This window comes from Pimephales promelas, chromosome 6 (genome assembly GCF_988280905.1).
Source record: "Pimephales promelas chromosome 6, fPimPro1.hap1.1, whole genome shotgun sequence".
NCBI classification, from domain to species: Eukaryota; Metazoa; Chordata; class Actinopteri; order Cypriniformes; family Leuciscidae; genus Pimephales; species Pimephales promelas.
Genome location: NC_142774.1, coordinates 32,033,203 through 32,050,949, shown reverse-complemented (window position 1 = coordinate 32,050,949; position 17,747 = coordinate 32,033,203). Strand labels below are relative to the sequence as shown.

Here is a 17,747-nt window from a genome sequence, read left to right as displayed (position 1 = left end):
AAGGCCATTGCACACTGAGCACGAAATATTCGTATGCGTATTTTCGTGTTCGTCAGCTTAAAAATTCGTCACGCATAGAAACCTTGCACACCGAGTCCGTTGCGTATTTCTTAAACTTTTGCGGGAAAAAACGCAAAAATACCAAATGGATTCGTCAAGCAGTGAGGATGATTTTTGCCCTCTCTTATTGAAAATGAAGAAAGAGAAAACATTACGTCCATCCAATCCTGAAATTGCGCCGAGAGGAAGGAGAGTTCATTATCAAGGAGTTGCGAATTTATCCTGATCGATTCAAAATTTACCTCAGAATGTCAGCGGGACAGTTTGATGCTTTGCTAGCGATTCTGGAGCCACATATTAAAAACAAGACCACCAATTTCCGTGAACCAATCGATTCTGAACGGAGACTGGCAGTGTGTCTGAAATGGACCAGGTATGGACACACACACACGGACAAACACACACCCGCGCGCGGCCCGTTGGAAGCGCTGGGCAGACAGAACAGCTAGGCTGTTATTGTGTATTGTGCCCAAATAATACATTAGTTATCGAATAGGCTGCTCAATCACACCTTATTCGATCTTAAATTTCAATCTGATTGAAAGGGGAGGTTTATTAATTTCATAATCCAATATAGAGAAGAGAACATAAACACTTGATTGAATTGAAAACCGAAACTGAAAGCACGGCGCATATGTGCAATGATTTGAGGACGAGCTCCCCCGGCCCTGAAGTGTCAAAAGACCTTTCAAAATGCTGGCTCTGGATGCGAAAAACGCAGAAAATCGAACCCGATCCGATTAATTTTATGACGGACGAAAGTTTCGGAGGCAGTGTGCAAGCGTGACTGACATAACGTGAGGTCGAATTTTTTTTTTAACGTGCGAAAATTTCGGATGCGAATTTCGGACTCGGTGTGCAATGGCCTTTAGGGTTAGCGTTAGTGGAGACTTTTTGAGCTTAAATAAGGACAAAGAAGCAACATTTAAATGTTCATATTGCATGTGTGCTATTTTCCGGTTCATCTGAAATCATACGGTAACTTTATGTAAGGAATAATCTGAAATTTAAGTCAATATTCAGTGGAAATCTTGACATATACTCCCGATTTCTCTTGGCAAGTTCATGAGGATTAAAGTAGCGATGCCACTCATAGAAATCATTCTTTAGAGTCAAATATTTTGAGTGAGTCAGATGATTCAGCTTACAAAACCTTTCTGACCAATTCATTCATGAATTGTGCCAATCTGCTTCTCAAGTTCTGACTCAATCATCTGGATGCAGCAGTTAATATATAATCGACTCCTGTTACTGCAGTGGGAAGAAGAAAAAACGGAATAATGAAAGAAATTAAGTCTTACGGTGTTATAATGACATGAACTTGAGTAAATAATGACAATTTCCTCCTGTATTGTTGGTAAATCGTTTTAAGTAATCTGGTCACATAGTTATCTGTTATCTGCTCCATCTGAATGAATAGAAAGATAAAATACTAGAGCTATTATTATAGTAAACTTGATTTCTTTGCAAGCTGTGCTTGAGTATTCTGGGAAACCATCTTCTCAAGAACGCAACAGAGGAAGATAAAGAAGAATGAAGTCAACTGGCACTTTTTCATGCCTTAAACCACAAAAGTACGACTGCTGATTCATTCTCCGGGTGGCACTACTGTCGGTTGTTCTCTGGAGGAAATTAGTGGCATTATTGAGAATCCAGTATACCATTAAACCATTATTGAAGTGTCCCCAGGCATTTTGTCTGAGTTTCTGTCTTTGAATTTCAAGGCTAAACCTAATGGCTCACTATAGAGATATAGTCTCATATTCTTTCATAGGAGTTGGTTTCTATATGTGAAGCCAAAGAAAAGTATGAGGGTGTTTCCTACTTGTATAGTCTATTACATTTATATTCTCAGCACATTTTTAATAACTTTTCATTTGCTTCACACCACCAACATTAATGTGTTTGTAGGCTAATGCATACTGACCTCCTGCTTAGTGAAATTATTCATGAAAAACACATGCCATGCGTGAATACACTGATATTATTTCATGTTTTTATATTTAATGTTCCTTTTTTTGTTGTGAAACATATGCCGCCTTCGTGATGAGTCTGATATTTTTAAGTTTATTTTATTTTGCTAGTTGAACGGATGATAAATTCAAAACAAGTGTACTGATTTAATTCTTGTGAATTGTTCACATTTGCATGTTTTAGAACTTCAAAAGCCACGACGTTCATTTAACAGACGGTGCACTTTTTAAAGTGTAGGAGTAGAATTTTAGCATGAGTCAAAAATAATGTCTTTTGAAAACAAATGCATGTAGGCGGCTGTAATGATCATATTCAGTCATGTATGCTCCTACACAGAGCACTAAATATGATGTTTGATGGTTCATTGGATAGTGACGTTGGTCTGACTGTAAAGACATCCGTAACCCTAGTGCACTATGGGTACGTTGGATCGCCTCTTTAGAGCATTGCCTCAAAGCCCAGAGCAGAAGTCAGCTCTGAATAAATGAACAGTATGATAAGGAAATATCTGCCCACACAATGACACCAACACTTGTTCTCACAACTACTGATTCTCTCACTTGTTTTATTACACCTCTTCATTCATTCCTCTGTTTTTCTGTATTTAAATCTTTTTGTTCACTTCCTTTACTATGTCTTTATGTATGGTTAATTAAGCTCTTTTTTGTTGTCAGCAGGCACTAAATGAGCTTACAAATGTCATAGTGTATCTGCCAGTGAAAACCTTGTATCCCCATATAGTTAGTCATTTTTGTATGTTGTTTTTATTTATTTATTATAAACCATTACTTTTGGTCACCCTTTATGTCTTTCTTTGGGTTTTGCCAGTGTTGTGCCTGATCGCTTTAATTGAATTAGAGCCAGACCGATTTATCGGCAGGCCGATATTATCGGCCGATATTAGGCATTTTAGGCACGCTCTCTGTTTAACTTCGTTCAATAGGGTGCCAGATTTCAGCCCGTTCTCATCCTTTAACGTCATATAGAACGCTATATGCAAAAACGGCACTATACTACGCACATGGCACCCTTTATCGTTAATATAACACGCGAACCCAAGACGTTATAAATCCTTTTGCTTGAATATGACACGCACACCCTACCCCACACCTAAACTTAGCCCTCACAGCACGTGTTATATTAACGGGTGCCATGTGCGTAATATAGCGCCGTTTTGTCATATAGCGTTATATGACGTTAAAGGATGAGAATGCGTTGCAGATTTCTATAGAGCGTTCCAGGCGAAAACTTGGTCAAACAACACTGTAGACAGGCATTAAAGGCGTATATTAATGACGTATATTTCTGTGCAAACTTTTCCTGCCGATAAAATAATTGCTGTCTGTGGTTGTATATGGGCTGTGGCAATAATTAAAAAAAGCTTGTATGAACATATCGGGGGAAAAAAGAACTAAGAACTAGTTCATTTTTGGAACTGTGAACTGAACTAGTTCATTTTAAAATTTGTGAATTGAACTTTGAACTAGTAACATGTAGAAAGTGAACTTTCCCAACACTGGGTTTTGCAAATATTTAATCAATGAAAAGTTTTAAAAAGAGCTTGTGACAAAACCTCGTAACTCTACCTCGTCTCTATCTTGAATGAAGTGCCACATGCATTTTGGACCGTCTCTACTTGTTTGCAATGCAAAAATTTATGAATAACAGGTCGTTTGAATAAGTACAGCATTTTCTTTACTCAAGAAACACTATATAAAGGCTAATTTTTTATGTATTTAAGGAGCGGAGAAGAGTGTTAGCTCTATGAAATATTAATAATCAATAATAACTTGTTAGGATTAATTATGAATATTTGGGTCAGTTAATTTGATTAACTTGATGTGAACTGACTTAATCAGTTCATCCAACAAACTCTTTTGATTATTCATTTATTCTAAGAAAAGAGGTATCTTCAATGGCCACTGAAAAAAAATTATTTCTTAGCATGTATAGCGCCTAGCGCATGTAACAAGATCAGGATCATAAAAGGGACTTTGTCTGCAAGCAGTGAATCAGAACCAAATACATATTGTGCAAAAGTTTTAATAACTAAATCACAAACATAACAACTCTAAACATACATATATGGGTAAAAGGGTGAGTGAAAGGGTGGAATCGGAAGCAGGAAATGGAACTATGGGAAAGGTCCATTCAACAATGAAAAGAACCATCAGCGTATCATCAGTACCTCAGTATATACTTGCATGGCATTTGCAGCAAACACATTCTTGGAAACATGTTGATGTGTCAAACATTGAAGTTGCAACCGTTTCGTTGCTAGCGAACAACGTTCTTGACCGCCAGCCAGTACTCGAAAGAATAGGTGACCATTGATTTTATTGTAAAATACAAAGCATCAACAAGATAATAGTATCAGATGACATTACAAAAGACAGTAAATAATTCTCAAAATGTTCTTCATGTTCATTTATAGATCAATCTATAAATAATGCAGCAAAGTCTGTATTAAAGGCTGCCTCTGTCTTGAACATGTAATCACATTTTTAACAGCAATATAACCAACTTATCTGATCGTAGTCCTGGTAACCCAAAGACCCTACTTGCACTGTTGGGGGATGTTAAGCTTTAAAGATTATTTGTTAACCATAACAAATAATTGTGTCTGATTGGTCTCAGTTGTTACAGTGTCTTAGTCTAGCATTTGTCATATGGCGCTTTTCCGCTGCTGGTACGGCTCAGTGCGGTTGGGCTCGGCGCGGTTCATTGCGCGGTATGAATCGGCTCGGCACGGCACTACTCACTTTGCTTTTCCACTGCAGTTAGTACAAGTGGGTGGGATTATAGTCTTGCCGTTATAGTTTATCCGCTCGTCGGAAATCAACGAGAGGAACGTCCGCACTTCATCCACTGACCATGATTCAGCCGTTTCTTTTTTGGAAGTTTTCTTTCTTTTTTCTTCAAGCAAGTCAAGCATGTACACTCTTAGAAAAAAAAAAGGTACAAAAGCTGTCACTGGGGCTGTACCTTTTCAAAAGGTACACTTTTCTATCCAAAGGCTACAAATTGGTATCTTGGTGGTACATACTAGCACCTAAAATGTACATATTAGCACCTGAAATGTACATATTAGCTCATGAAATGGACATATTAGCACCTAAAATGTACATATTAGCACCTAAAATATACATATTATCACCTAAAATGTTCATATTAACACACAAAATTGACATATTACCACCTAAAATGTGCATATTAACACCTAAAATTTACACATTAGCTCATGAAATGGACAGATTAGCACCTAAAATATACATATTAGCACCTAAATATACATATTAACACTTAAAATGTATATATTAGCACCTCAAATGTACATATTAGCACCTAAAATGGACAAAAGTTTACCTTTTGAAAAGGGACAGCCCCAGTGACAGCTTTTGTACCTTTTTTTCTGAGAGTGTAGTTTTAAAAGAGGTGCTACAGCGGTGGCTGTTACTGGATATTTAAATCTAGTGGGTTTGATGTCTTGCAAATACAATGATGCTGGTAGTAACAATTCTGTCTGACTGACCAATCAGTGGTCTGCAGTGTGTTCACGTCACATTTTAGTATCTGTACAGTACGCTTGGAACCTCAACGGAGGTTGTACCATTTAAAGCGAGCTGTACCGAGCCATACCGAACCGTACCATGTAGTGGAAAAGTGCCACAAGTGAGCCGTATCGAGCCAAGCCATACCGTACTATGCAGTGGAAAAGCGCCAAAGTGTGTTGTACCGAACTGTTCAGTACCGTACCATGCCGTAAAAAAGCGGTGATAGAGTCATGACCAATACGGTCCTCAATGGGCTCTATGCACGGCGGTATTTCCGGTGAAGGATTAAGGATGCTCGATAACTTCCGCCGATCGTAGAGTCCAATGCAATACAGAGAATTTATATTGAATTTTATACTCCATGATAATAAAGAAACGTTAGTCACAAAAACAGATAAAACAGACACCCCTCGTTGTGTTTATGCTTCTTTTTAAAATTATATTAAATAAACATAACTATATATAAAATTGCATCTAAACGTATGTACGTTTCGTTTCAAAGACGGGAGGACAGTAAATTTTGAAGACTCTGCCATAATCCCGTTTTCCTCGGTTCTCCTCCGTTTAAATCTCCACAACCGGAAATGGACGAGCATCCTTGCGTCAAATGCGAAACTTATGCATGCATATAGCCCATATTGTATATATAGCCCTGTTGCGGAGCACTTCATTTTTTATTACATGAGATTTGAGCCAGATGATTGAGAAAAAAAAAAAACTGAGAGATGGCCCACATAGCTATACAGTAAACTTTATAATCTGTAAGTTGAGGAAAAACTCAGATTTAGCTGTTCTAATGGCGGACAAACCACATGTCTCTGGAAAAAACCTCATAACTCCAGTTGAGCTCGATTTTGATAGCATGTGAATAATATTATGACACATGCAAGTTTCTGACCATATATAAAAGCCACAATACCAACTTTTGAAGAAAAAATAAATAAATAAGTAAATAATTTCCTGAAAAGTAGTGGTTTCGGACATACAAAATTTCCGCTCAACAGCGACAGTATTTAGTTAGATCAGTTGATTGTTTAATTAAAATTTTAAATGAAAAATAATCAATTGACATACCTTAATGATTAACCATTCTAAATTAAAGTTAAACTAATTTATATATTAATAAGTGATTTACAGTTGTAAATGGTAAATGGACTAGCACTTTCATAGACCTATTGGCTTTACATATTGCCTCACATACACCCATTCACACACTCATTCATTCACCGACGGCGGTGTCTGCCAAACAAGGCGCCATCCAGCTCGCCGGGAGCAGCTGATGTTAGGTGTCTTGCTGATGGACACCTCCACACTTGGTAGATAACCTACATGAACCACTGAGCCACTGCCGCCCCGTCATGTTGTAGATGTGGCCTCTTACTCCAACTTGTTATTTCTGGATTTAGTTTTCGTTTCTTCTTTCTATCGCTTTATATCACCCCTCTCTCTGTCTTTTTAATGAAAATGACAAAATCCCCCATAACAAACGAACAAAAAATATTAATAAATGACTTCTAAACAAAAAGTTGTCAAATAAATAAGTACAAATACTTGCGGGTGTTTTCAAAAGTAACAAATGACTGTTTTTAAGTCGCAAATGCCCAATGATAGATATGGCATATATTTAGAATAATACAGTTGTGTCTCTCTGTTTTAGCGCTGAAAGAGCTTCTAATGTAATTTTCTTTCATATGAAAATATGCAGGGTATGGCTGTATTTAAATGTTAGCAGATGTGTTAACCCAGAGGCGACAGGTGACATGACAGTGATAAATGCACTGGCCTATTTGCTCATATCTTCTTCTTAATGGATTCCTACTTTTTACAATCCCCCCGTATCTTTCTTTTATTCTGTCTCTACATGAAATGCTGAAAGTGACAACAGCCTTGAGTATCGAGGAGCCGCTTATTGCAGTTTTTAGTTCCTCAATACTTTGTTATGGCTGCGTTCAAGTCGACTATTGATTCTTTTTTATTTAGTGTCACACTGAACATCAAAAGCATTCAATATGTGTGAGTAGATTTCCACTCAAATCAGCCATACCAGATGTTTCTGTCATTTATATTTTTATCGAAACACACATGCATGTCTCAATAGGCTTCATTCAAAATTATGAAAGGTAGTCATATATTTCAGTGACATTCAGTGACGGTATGTAGTTGATACCTAAGATAGAATTCTATGACTAAAAGATAACATACATTGCTCTTAAAGAATGTGTTTATCTCACCTTGAAATTGCTTTTTCCAACTGTAAGTTAAATATATTACCATTTATACCGCTTATTTTAGACCTCCTATGTTAGTAGATGCATTGAATACATTATGTTTCCAAAGTTTTGATTTCTAAAGCTGTAGATTTTATAAGTTAAATTGCTGCACTGGCTGATTATATATTCCTTCCAAAAACAAAAGGACATATTCAGACTGAAATTTCAGTATGTTCTATATTGTACATCACATTGTTTATGTTTTATTGTGTGGGAAAAGAGCGTCATGGACATTCTGCTGAATTACTCATTTTGTGTTCCACATAATAAAGAACATTTCATTGGGTTTATAGCAACTCAAGTTTGATGGTAATGAAATTGGTTTAAAACTTCATGCAGTAGGAGAAGTTTTTGAAGCTTTCAAGGCTGGAAACTTCAGTCTTTCATTGAAGCTGCATCCATGTTCCTGCACATTAATCTCCGAGAACAATGAAGGTTTTGCTTATGCTACATCTAGAGTGGTTTTACTCCAGAGAGCAGGAGATGTCATTATGACTTGATGTGTTAGAATGCTTTTCATTGATCCATTGAAGCTCTTATCACTTATTGTCAAGTTTTCTTTTCATTCTTCTGCTTTGACCTTTGTCTATTGGCTATTTTGTATCTGACCTTTTCCCTTCTAAGATGGTATTTATTTATATGTTTTAAATACAATGTCAGTGGTGGAGTGTGTGGTTGTATTCATGCATTTGCAGTATGATAAATGTGATAAAGCATCACTTATCAAAACGCCTTAGTATTCGAGTATCCAGTCATACAGCTCTGTGTAAGCAGACCTTGAAAGATCTATTGTCTGCTTGTTTGTCATCTTGTTTTTTTCTTTCTTTCTTTTTCAGAGTTATATCCACGGCAGCAGTCAAGCTCAATTTGTGGCTGAATCTCACATTATCCTTCTGTTGAATATCCTTTCACATAAAACCTCCCTCTGCACAATGGACGTGGCACATTGTTCTGTTAATGAAGTTAACCGTAATAACCCACTGACTTCACAAAGGTCTGCTCGTCATTCTGTTAACTTTTGAAAATGTAGAAATTACTTTTTTTTTATTAAATTTTTTTAGAAATTACAGACTATAAAGGGATTATTTTGTTAGCAAAAATGGAAACAAAAATAAATATATCGTTTTTATTTTCACATAGGCTACTACTGCTGACAACAAAGACAAAAATCAAAACAGTAAATATATGTTAGTTAAATACAGTACTGTTCAAATGTTTGGGGTCAGTAAAGATGATTTATACTGAGTCAAACCAAGACTGGAGTAAAGATGTTGAAAATTCAGCTTTGCCATCACATGAATGCATACATTTTGTATTTATAATAGAAAATGGTTATTTTAAATTGCAATAATATTTCTAATGTATTTTTTTAAACAACTGCACCATTGGTGAGAACTTTTTTTTTATTATTATTAAAAGTCCTGACCCTAAACTTGAGTATATACATTTTGTAAACTAAAACGATTATTATTGTATGTCAAATAGTCCAATGTCAGATGTTTTGTCTACTCGTATGTGGTTGTCAAAATCCAAAAATCCATCAAGAAGCTGTCTATTGCTGTCCTCATAGAAACTCTCAAACATACTGTACACACACTTGCTCACCTGGCCATGTCGAGTATGTCCTTTCTGAGTGTCATTCTCTGATTGAACTTTGTAATTACGTGGGTTTGTTGACTTTGCCTGATGGGTAGAGTGTGCAGACAGACCGAGACCCACTGCTAGCATCTGGCTCAGCTGCTGGAGGAGAGAGGAGCTTCTGCCTGCAGGCGGAACACCACGTGTTTGTCTGTCTTCCTCTTGCCGACATCTTGCCTCCCCCTAAGGCTGGAGGAGACCTCCCAGCCGAGTGAAGTGTGCTCAGAGTGTCTTGTCTTGTGTGTTAGAGCTATGCTTTCTTTAGTGTCAATTATCAGGTCCTGGTTGTTTATTGTGCAAACCAACCACATCCATGGCACTATTTATTCCTTGACTTCCATCTCAGATGCGGCCATCACCATGGGAATGGTCCTTTTGAACGAAGCAGCCACCTCTAAGGGAGACGTGGGTAAACGAAGGAGTAAGTTTCTTTCTTCATATTGCTATTGTGTTCAGAATCCATTAAGTGTTCCATCCAGTATATCTCATTGTCATTGATATATACAGCCATATATAGGAACCAAAATATCTTAGAGATGTGAAAAGAAAATAACCACCTATCATCCTTCTGAATTAATTCTAATATGCTGATTTGGTGCTCTGGAAACAGTTCTGAATATTATGAATGCATTTAAAATCGCAAAAGATTTATATTTCAAATAAATGCTGTTCTTTTGAAATTCTTTTGAATTCGTCAAAGAATCCTGAAAAAAAAATGTGTATCAGTTTTCCACAAAAATATTTAGCAGCACTGTTTTCAACACTAATAATAAGTACTTTTTCTTGCCTATCATATCGGCATTTAAGAATGATTTCTGAAGGATCGTGTGACACTGAAGACCGGAATAATGTATGTTGAAATGTTTTGCAATCACTTGAATAAACAACATTTTAAAATATATTCATATAGATAACAGTTATTTTAAAGGAGTAGTTCACTTTAAAAAAATACTTTTGCTGATAATTTACTCACCCACATGTCATCCAAGATATACATGTCTTTCTTTCTTCAGTCGTAAAGAAATTAAGGTTTTTGATGAAAACATTCCAGTATTTTTCTCCATATAATGGACTTCAATGGGAACCAACCGGTTCAAGGTCCAAAAGACAGTTTCAGTGCAAACTGCAAACTGTTGAAAGGGCCTTAAACAATTCCAGACGATGAATAAGAGTCTTATCAAGTGAAACGATCACTCATTTAAAAAATAAATAACAAAGTTTAAGTTTTATAAGCTCAAACACTTGCCTTGCTCTGTTCTGTGATGAGCGTTCGTGACTCATCAAAATGAACAAATCTTTTTCTGAGTCATTTGATTCATTCAACAAACAAAACAAACGAATTGACTCGAAAAAGATTCATTCATTTTGAGTTCGAACAGGAGAGTCACAAATGCACATCACAGAACAAAGCAAGGCAACCATTTTAGCTTATAAAACTTAAACTTTGTTATTTATTTTTTAAATGAGCGATTTTTTTCGCTTGATAAGACCCTTATTCATCGTCTGGAATCGTTTAAAGCCCTGCAGTTTCCACTGAATTTATCTTTTGGACCTTGAACTGTTTGGTTCCCATTGAAGTTCATTATATGGAGAAAAATCCTGGAATGTTTTCATCAAAAACCTTCATTTCTTTTCGACTGAAGAAAGAAAGACATCTTGGACGACATGGGGTTGAGTAAATTATCAGAAAAAGTTTTTTTTTTTTTTTTTTTTTTTTCGTTTTTAAAAGTGAACTACTCCTTTAAGTCTAAATACTATTTCATAATACTTTGTTTGTTTAAATCAAATGAGCATGAGAGACTTCTTTCTAAACCATTTTAAAAAATATGAATTATTGCAAACCTTTGTCTGGAAGTGTGTGTTTCAGTAGTTGATTTGATTTACGTTCATCAAACTTTTTGATTTTGATATGATTATACATTATAATAATATATTGTATCACAACTTTATTAAACTATGATAATCTAAGCAATGAAACAATCAGAACGCATTTAGATATTTAATTTGTGATAATATATAATTGCTTCTGTCCCACAGTTGTGGTGTCATTTCCACCACACTGAAATTTTGCTTCTAATAAAGTTGTTTCTGAAATGAGTGTAATTGGTTACAATGGAAAGAGTGTAGTTAAGAAGCGTACTTGAAATTAAATTAGATGTTTGATGTGTGAAGAAAACAAAAAGACATGAAAGTATATCACTAACCAGAATATATTTGTTATTTCCAATCATGCAATACTTTATTTATATTATGTTAAAAGTGTGACGTTTGCTTTAGAAAGACAAAGGAGAATGCCAGTTTATTCCCAAATTACTCAAAACAGGATGGATGAATGGATGAATCTACTGTCATTTCCACAACAGAATTGGTAGATCATTTGCGATGTGGTAAAAAATGACAGTGTGGTGGGATTTGTTTATCCACTGTTGGAGTGTGAGTGTGAATAGTTTAGCTCAGTTCCGTTAGAGAGTTTATTTTCTAAAAGTCCATTGGGCTAAAAGTGCACAGTTCAATAAACACCCAGTAAATGGCCTGCAAACCACCCACAACCTCAGAGTTTTTCAAGGGCAAGCACCACTCACGCTAAAAAAAAAAAAAAAATAGTTTCTTTCAATGATTATGTCAAAAAGAGCATTTTGAATGTTGAAAAAAATATATTTGTTGAATGCTTTTCATAGCCATGTCCTATAACAAGAATAAAAGCAGCATTTTTTTTCCCTTTGCATATTAATAGTGTGTGTGCATGTATATTTTATTTGGTTGTGTTGACTGAGCATGAGTATGCATCTTGCATAGGTGTGTGGCCCTGGATATCACCTCCAGCTTGAGTCACTGTCCCACTTACAAGTTTGCGTTACATGACTTTCTTTTTTCCTCTGAGCTTCTCACATCAAACTCATTCTCACTCCCCATCTTGAAGTGCTTCTCTGGGGTTCCCATAAAGACAGACTGTGATAGACGAATAGCTTTCCATGTATTATCACTGCATTAGCTGTGGAGAGCACTTAATGTGATGGCCTCCATCCCACCTCCAAAGAGTCATCCCCAGCTTTGATATGCTAATGGTATGAATTATGGGTAATATGTAAATGCTGAGTTATGTAAATGACGAGTTATTTTTGGCTTGGTTTCCAACTCACCTCCATGACAAACAAGGGGAGTGCTTTTTGTTTCTGATTTTAGACTACTCAGACAGAGAAGTGAGCTCTTTATGCAAGATGCTGGCAAACAAATTCTTGTAATTACTGTATTTGTGTGTCAGCAGGAGTGTATAATTGTGGAAATTGCAATTTGTGTTTGTGTGGGTGGTTGTGTGTAAGGCAGGAGTGTTAGCAGTCATGAATATTATGTCATGCACACGTCATTTATTGACGTGCTAAATACCACTCAAGCACATAAAAAGCTTTATTTGAGATGAAAATAGAAGCAATTCTGTTTTAGAATTAGTTTCTTGAATCATAATTACCTAATTTGAAAACAGTGAATGAATAGAATTATAACTTAGGGCTGGTTCACACAGAACATGTTTTTTTACTGTAAAAAATGCGAGACGCAGGTCAGTGGAACAAAAATGTGCAACGTCTAGAGACACGTTTTTTTTTTTTTTTTTTTTTTTTTAAGTTTAACTTGAGTGGCATGTTTTGAGAATGTTGATCCATGCTGAGATGCCGCAAAAAAACGCGAGACTTGAACCCAATGGTTAAAGACGTCCGTCTAGCTCGTGCTTACATTGAAAAATAATGGAAAAGTAGCGCTGTGGAATGGAAAAATTTGTGGTAACACTTTACTTGAAGGGGTGTGCATAAGACTGACATGACACCTTCATAACCATGGCATGACATATGTCTTGAATATGAAGTCATGTTTATGACAATTGTCATTAAGTGACTTTCGCTCAGTAATGACATTTTGAATGCAAATATGACATTGTTTGAGATGTCTTTGTTATGACATCTTGACATAAACCAATACATCATAACCTGGCAGTGTCTTTGTCATGACAACTTGACATAAAATTAAGTTAAACTGTCATGTGGTTGGCTTTGACATTGGCTGTCATGAGGCCATTATAACTGTGTCATTAATATTTTTTCGTGACCTCAACTACAGTGGTACTAATTAAATTTGTCATTAAAAAGTTAAAACGGCTTCATGACAGCCAATGTCAAAACCAACCACCTGACAGTTTAATGTAATGTTAACTAATGAAAAAAATGAAAATTAAGTCATTAATTACTCACCCCCATGCTGTACCAACCCCGTAAGACCTTCGTTCATCTTCGGAACACAAATGAAGATATTTCTGATAAAATTTGAGAGCTGGATCACTCCTCCATAGACTTCCTAAGGGACTAGCACTTGACAGCCCATAAAGTCATTAAAGAAAATGTTTAAATATTCCATGTGCCTACAGCGGCTCAATCATAAGTTTATCAAGTGACGAGAAAACTTTTTGTGTGAAAAAAACCCATAAATAACGACTTTATTCGACTATTCCATTACTTCCGTGTGGGCCTTGAGACGAGAATTGAAGAGATTTCCAGAACGCATGCGCGAGAACTGAGCTGAGGACGTTCTTCTTCGACTACTTCTTGTTACCCGCTGCTCACCGCTTAGGAGTAATACCGCCCCCTACCGTATAAGATTGTAAGGCGCACAGCACTGTCGTATTTGAGAAGATTAAAGGCTTTTAAGTGCGCCTTATAGTGCGGAAAATACGCTAATTGAACCGTGTATGTACAGCGCGCGTCTTCCTCTGCTTGTAAACAGAAAGTTTTGCACTTCCAGCTATATCAGCACGTCATCTTATACGGTAGGGGGGCGGTAATACTAGCGGTGAGTAGCCGGTAACAAGTAGTAGTCGAAGAAGAACGTCCTCAGCTCAGTTCTCGCGCATGCGTTCTGGAAATCTCTTCAATTCTCGTCTCAAGGCCCACAAGGAAGTAATGGAATAGTCGAATAAAGTCGTTATTTATGGGGTTTTTTCGCACAAAAAGTTTTCTCGTCACTTGATAAACTTATAATTGAGCCGCTGTAGGCACATGGAATATTTAAACATTTTCTTCATTGACTTTATGGGCCGTCAAGTACTAGTCCCTTAGGAAGTCAATGGAGGAGTGATCCAGCTCTCAAATTTAATCAAAAATATCTTCATTTGTGTTCCGAAGATGAACGAAGGTCTTACGGGGTTGGTACAGCATGGGGGTGAGTAATTAATGACTTAATTTTCATTTTTCGGTGAACTAACCCTTTAACATATGTCATTTCATGATTATGAAGGTGTCATGTTAGTCTCATGCACACCCCTTCAAGTAAAGAGTTACCAAATTTGTTCTATGTGAACGGCAACTTAGTGTGCATTCCTGTTATGAAACAGTAATTTTTAGAAACACCTGACCACAGCTCCAAGTGTTATTCCATCAAAATGTATTTTATCATCTTCTTCAGAACCTGCTTTTTATTTTTATTGTATGTCTTTTTGAAAGGGCTTAAGGGGATAGTTCACCCAAAAATGGAAATTCTGGCATCATTTACTCACCCTCAAGTTGTTCCAAAACTGTGTGAATTGCTGAACAATAAATAAGATATTTTGAAAAATATGAGTAACCAAACACTTAAAGGGCCCCACTGGCCTCCATAGTATGAAAAAAAATAGTCAATGGGGTCCATCAACTGTTTGGTTAGTGGCATTTTTTCCAAATATCTTATTTTGTGTACAGCAGAAGAAAGAAACTCGTGCAGGTTTGGAAAAACTTGTGTGTAAATGATAACAGAATTTTTTATTTTTTGGTGAACTATCCCTTTAAACTTGACAATCCTTCAACCATTACAATTCAAAATCTAACCAACAGCATTAGTCATGGTAATAAGTGCACACTAAATTACCATTAATCTATTTAGTTTTCTTGTATTTATCTGCATAATGATTGATTAGTTTTTTTTTCTTTCAATTATAAATCCTGCTAATTTACTGTATATCTGGTAATCTTCAAATATGGCTTTTAAATTGCTAATTATGTTGGCAAAATTAAATTAAAACTCTATTTGTAGTGGGTTACATTAGTGTGCTATATTTAAAACACATTAAATGTACATTCATTAATTCAGTTTGTAATTGTCATTTAACCTTTTTAAAACCACTGAAGTGGATTGGATTGGGTTACTTATACTGAACCGAGTAGCTGTTACTCGAATCATTTTGAATATTATGCAAAAAAACACCGCCATTATCTATAGCCATCTTTACAATGCAAAGATGGTGTCGCATAATGTGGTCCCCATGCATTTGCGATGTTTAAAGCAGATCTGATGTGGCATTTCATTTACACAAAACCAAAATCTAAGCTCTGGTATTTCCTCCAGGAAATGCAAATCTAGTATTTCACAGTAAGATGTTTTATATAAGATTAGACTTGATCTAGACAGGTGAATGTGTTGAAATGATTCATATCCTTCATAAAGCTCACATTAGCGAGTGTTTTAGTGACACGTAACTTCTTGACTTCCTCTCTCCAGAGGTTGTGTCTCACATTTTCCCCTACGCCACCCAAATTTGCTGCAGCCATCATCTGCCACACCAGGGCCGTGGCACGGGGTTCAGAGGTCACATTAGTGCAGCAGATCATTAAACCGGCGGTGGCACCTCAGCACTGGGCTTTTCCTACACCTGTCACTGTTAATTGACCATTAGTCATAAATGAATCTGCATTATTATAATCTCATCAGTCAGTCTCAGGGATCTTTGGTGAGGAGAGAGGTCATTTTACAGAGACTTAAGTTATTCATAGAGAGAGGGAGAAGAGAGAAGGGTTGTGTGCCCATCTTAAAGTTCTTCCCCTGGGGTGTGAAAGGAGGAGGAAGACCCTGCAGATGAGGCAGATGTTTGCTCTGTATGCACTCCAGGGTGACCCTCTGTCAGCCACTGGAGGTACATGAGAAGAGAGCAGTGACTAATTTATGTGATGGGGTTAGAGTAATAAGTTCTGACTGTTGAGATACGTGCATTTGTGTCATCATGCATTTGCATATGCATGCATATGTGTGTGTGCTTTTAAGTGCATGTCACAAAGATTAAAGTGCACACATCCATGATAAAAGTGCTCCTCGTGCTTTTAATAAAGGCCTTATGCATTCGTGTAAGAAAAATTATCCATATTTCAAACTTTATCGACTAAAATAGCTAGCTTTTGGCAGACGGCCTGCACAAGTCGAGATGTATGACGTAGTATGCAGGAGTAGCATAAGCTTTGACGCCTCTCGCGGTTCAAACAAACAGGGCTGGGCAACAAACTCAAGCTCCTCTGGTCTCGACTTCTAATTTGTGACTGGTGTTTTGTTTTGCTCTATCCTCTGCGCTTTCGCGTTGAACAGATCTGTGTTCATATTTTTACGTTATGAAAATGTTTGTTAATTTTTTTTTTTCCACAGGGGTTTGCCTAAACATTAATAGGGCTCTATCTTGCACCCAGCGCAAATTACTTTGTACACTTGCGCTTTTTGTGTTTCGGCGCAAACATTCCCTAGTGCTATTTTGCAGTTCCAAAAAACAATTGCGCCACTTACCAGAAGAAACCTAGTCTAAAGTCAGTGGCGTGTTGCGCATACATTCAGATGCTATTTTAAAGGGATAGTTCACCCAAAAATGAAAATTCTGTCAGTATTTACTCACCCTCATGTTGTTCCAACCCCGTAAGACCTTCGTTCATCTTCGGAACACGAATTAAGATATTTTTGATGAAATCTGAGAGCTGTCTCACTCTAGTCTATAGGCTTCTTGAGGGATTGAAACTTGACGGCCTCGAAAAGTTATTAAAGACATTGTTAAAATAGTCCAAGTGACTACAGTAGGTCAATCTTAAGTTTATCAAACGACGAGAACACTTTTTGTGCGAAAAAAAAAACAAACAAAAATAACGACTTTATTTCAACCATTATTTTCCTTCTCTTTAATAACTTTTCGAGGCCGTCAAGTTTCAATCCCTCAAGAAGCCTATGGACTAATGAGACTGCTCTAATATTTCATCAACAATATCTTAATTTGTGTTCTGAAGATGAACGAAGCTCTTACGTGGTTGGAACAACATGACGGTGAGTAAATACTGACAGAATTTTCATTTTTGGGTGAACTATCCCCTTAAGCGTGCATGCTTGGCCATAATACAGAGTGTGAACAAAAGCGCATACACTGTAGATGATTCTCTCATCTACACAGATTTACTTTTTGCAAATGATACATTATTATATGGAAAAA

At 36.6% G+C, this 17,747-nt stretch overlaps 1 protein-coding gene across 1 annotated transcript in view; it reads left to right on the top strand.

Annotated features, from left to right (window-relative positions):
- Window positions 1–17,747, top strand: part of tusc3 (tumor suppressor candidate 3) — a 90,307-nt gene that overhangs the window by 65,203 nt on the left and 7,357 nt on the right. The window contains exons 7-8 of the mRNA XM_089132421.1: window positions 8,695–8,760; window positions 9,845–9,917. Coding sequence (XP_088988547.1) covers window positions 8,695–8,760; window positions 9,845–9,917 — 139 coding nt within the window. The remainder of the gene's footprint in view (window positions 1–8,694; window positions 8,761–9,844; window positions 9,918–17,747) is intronic.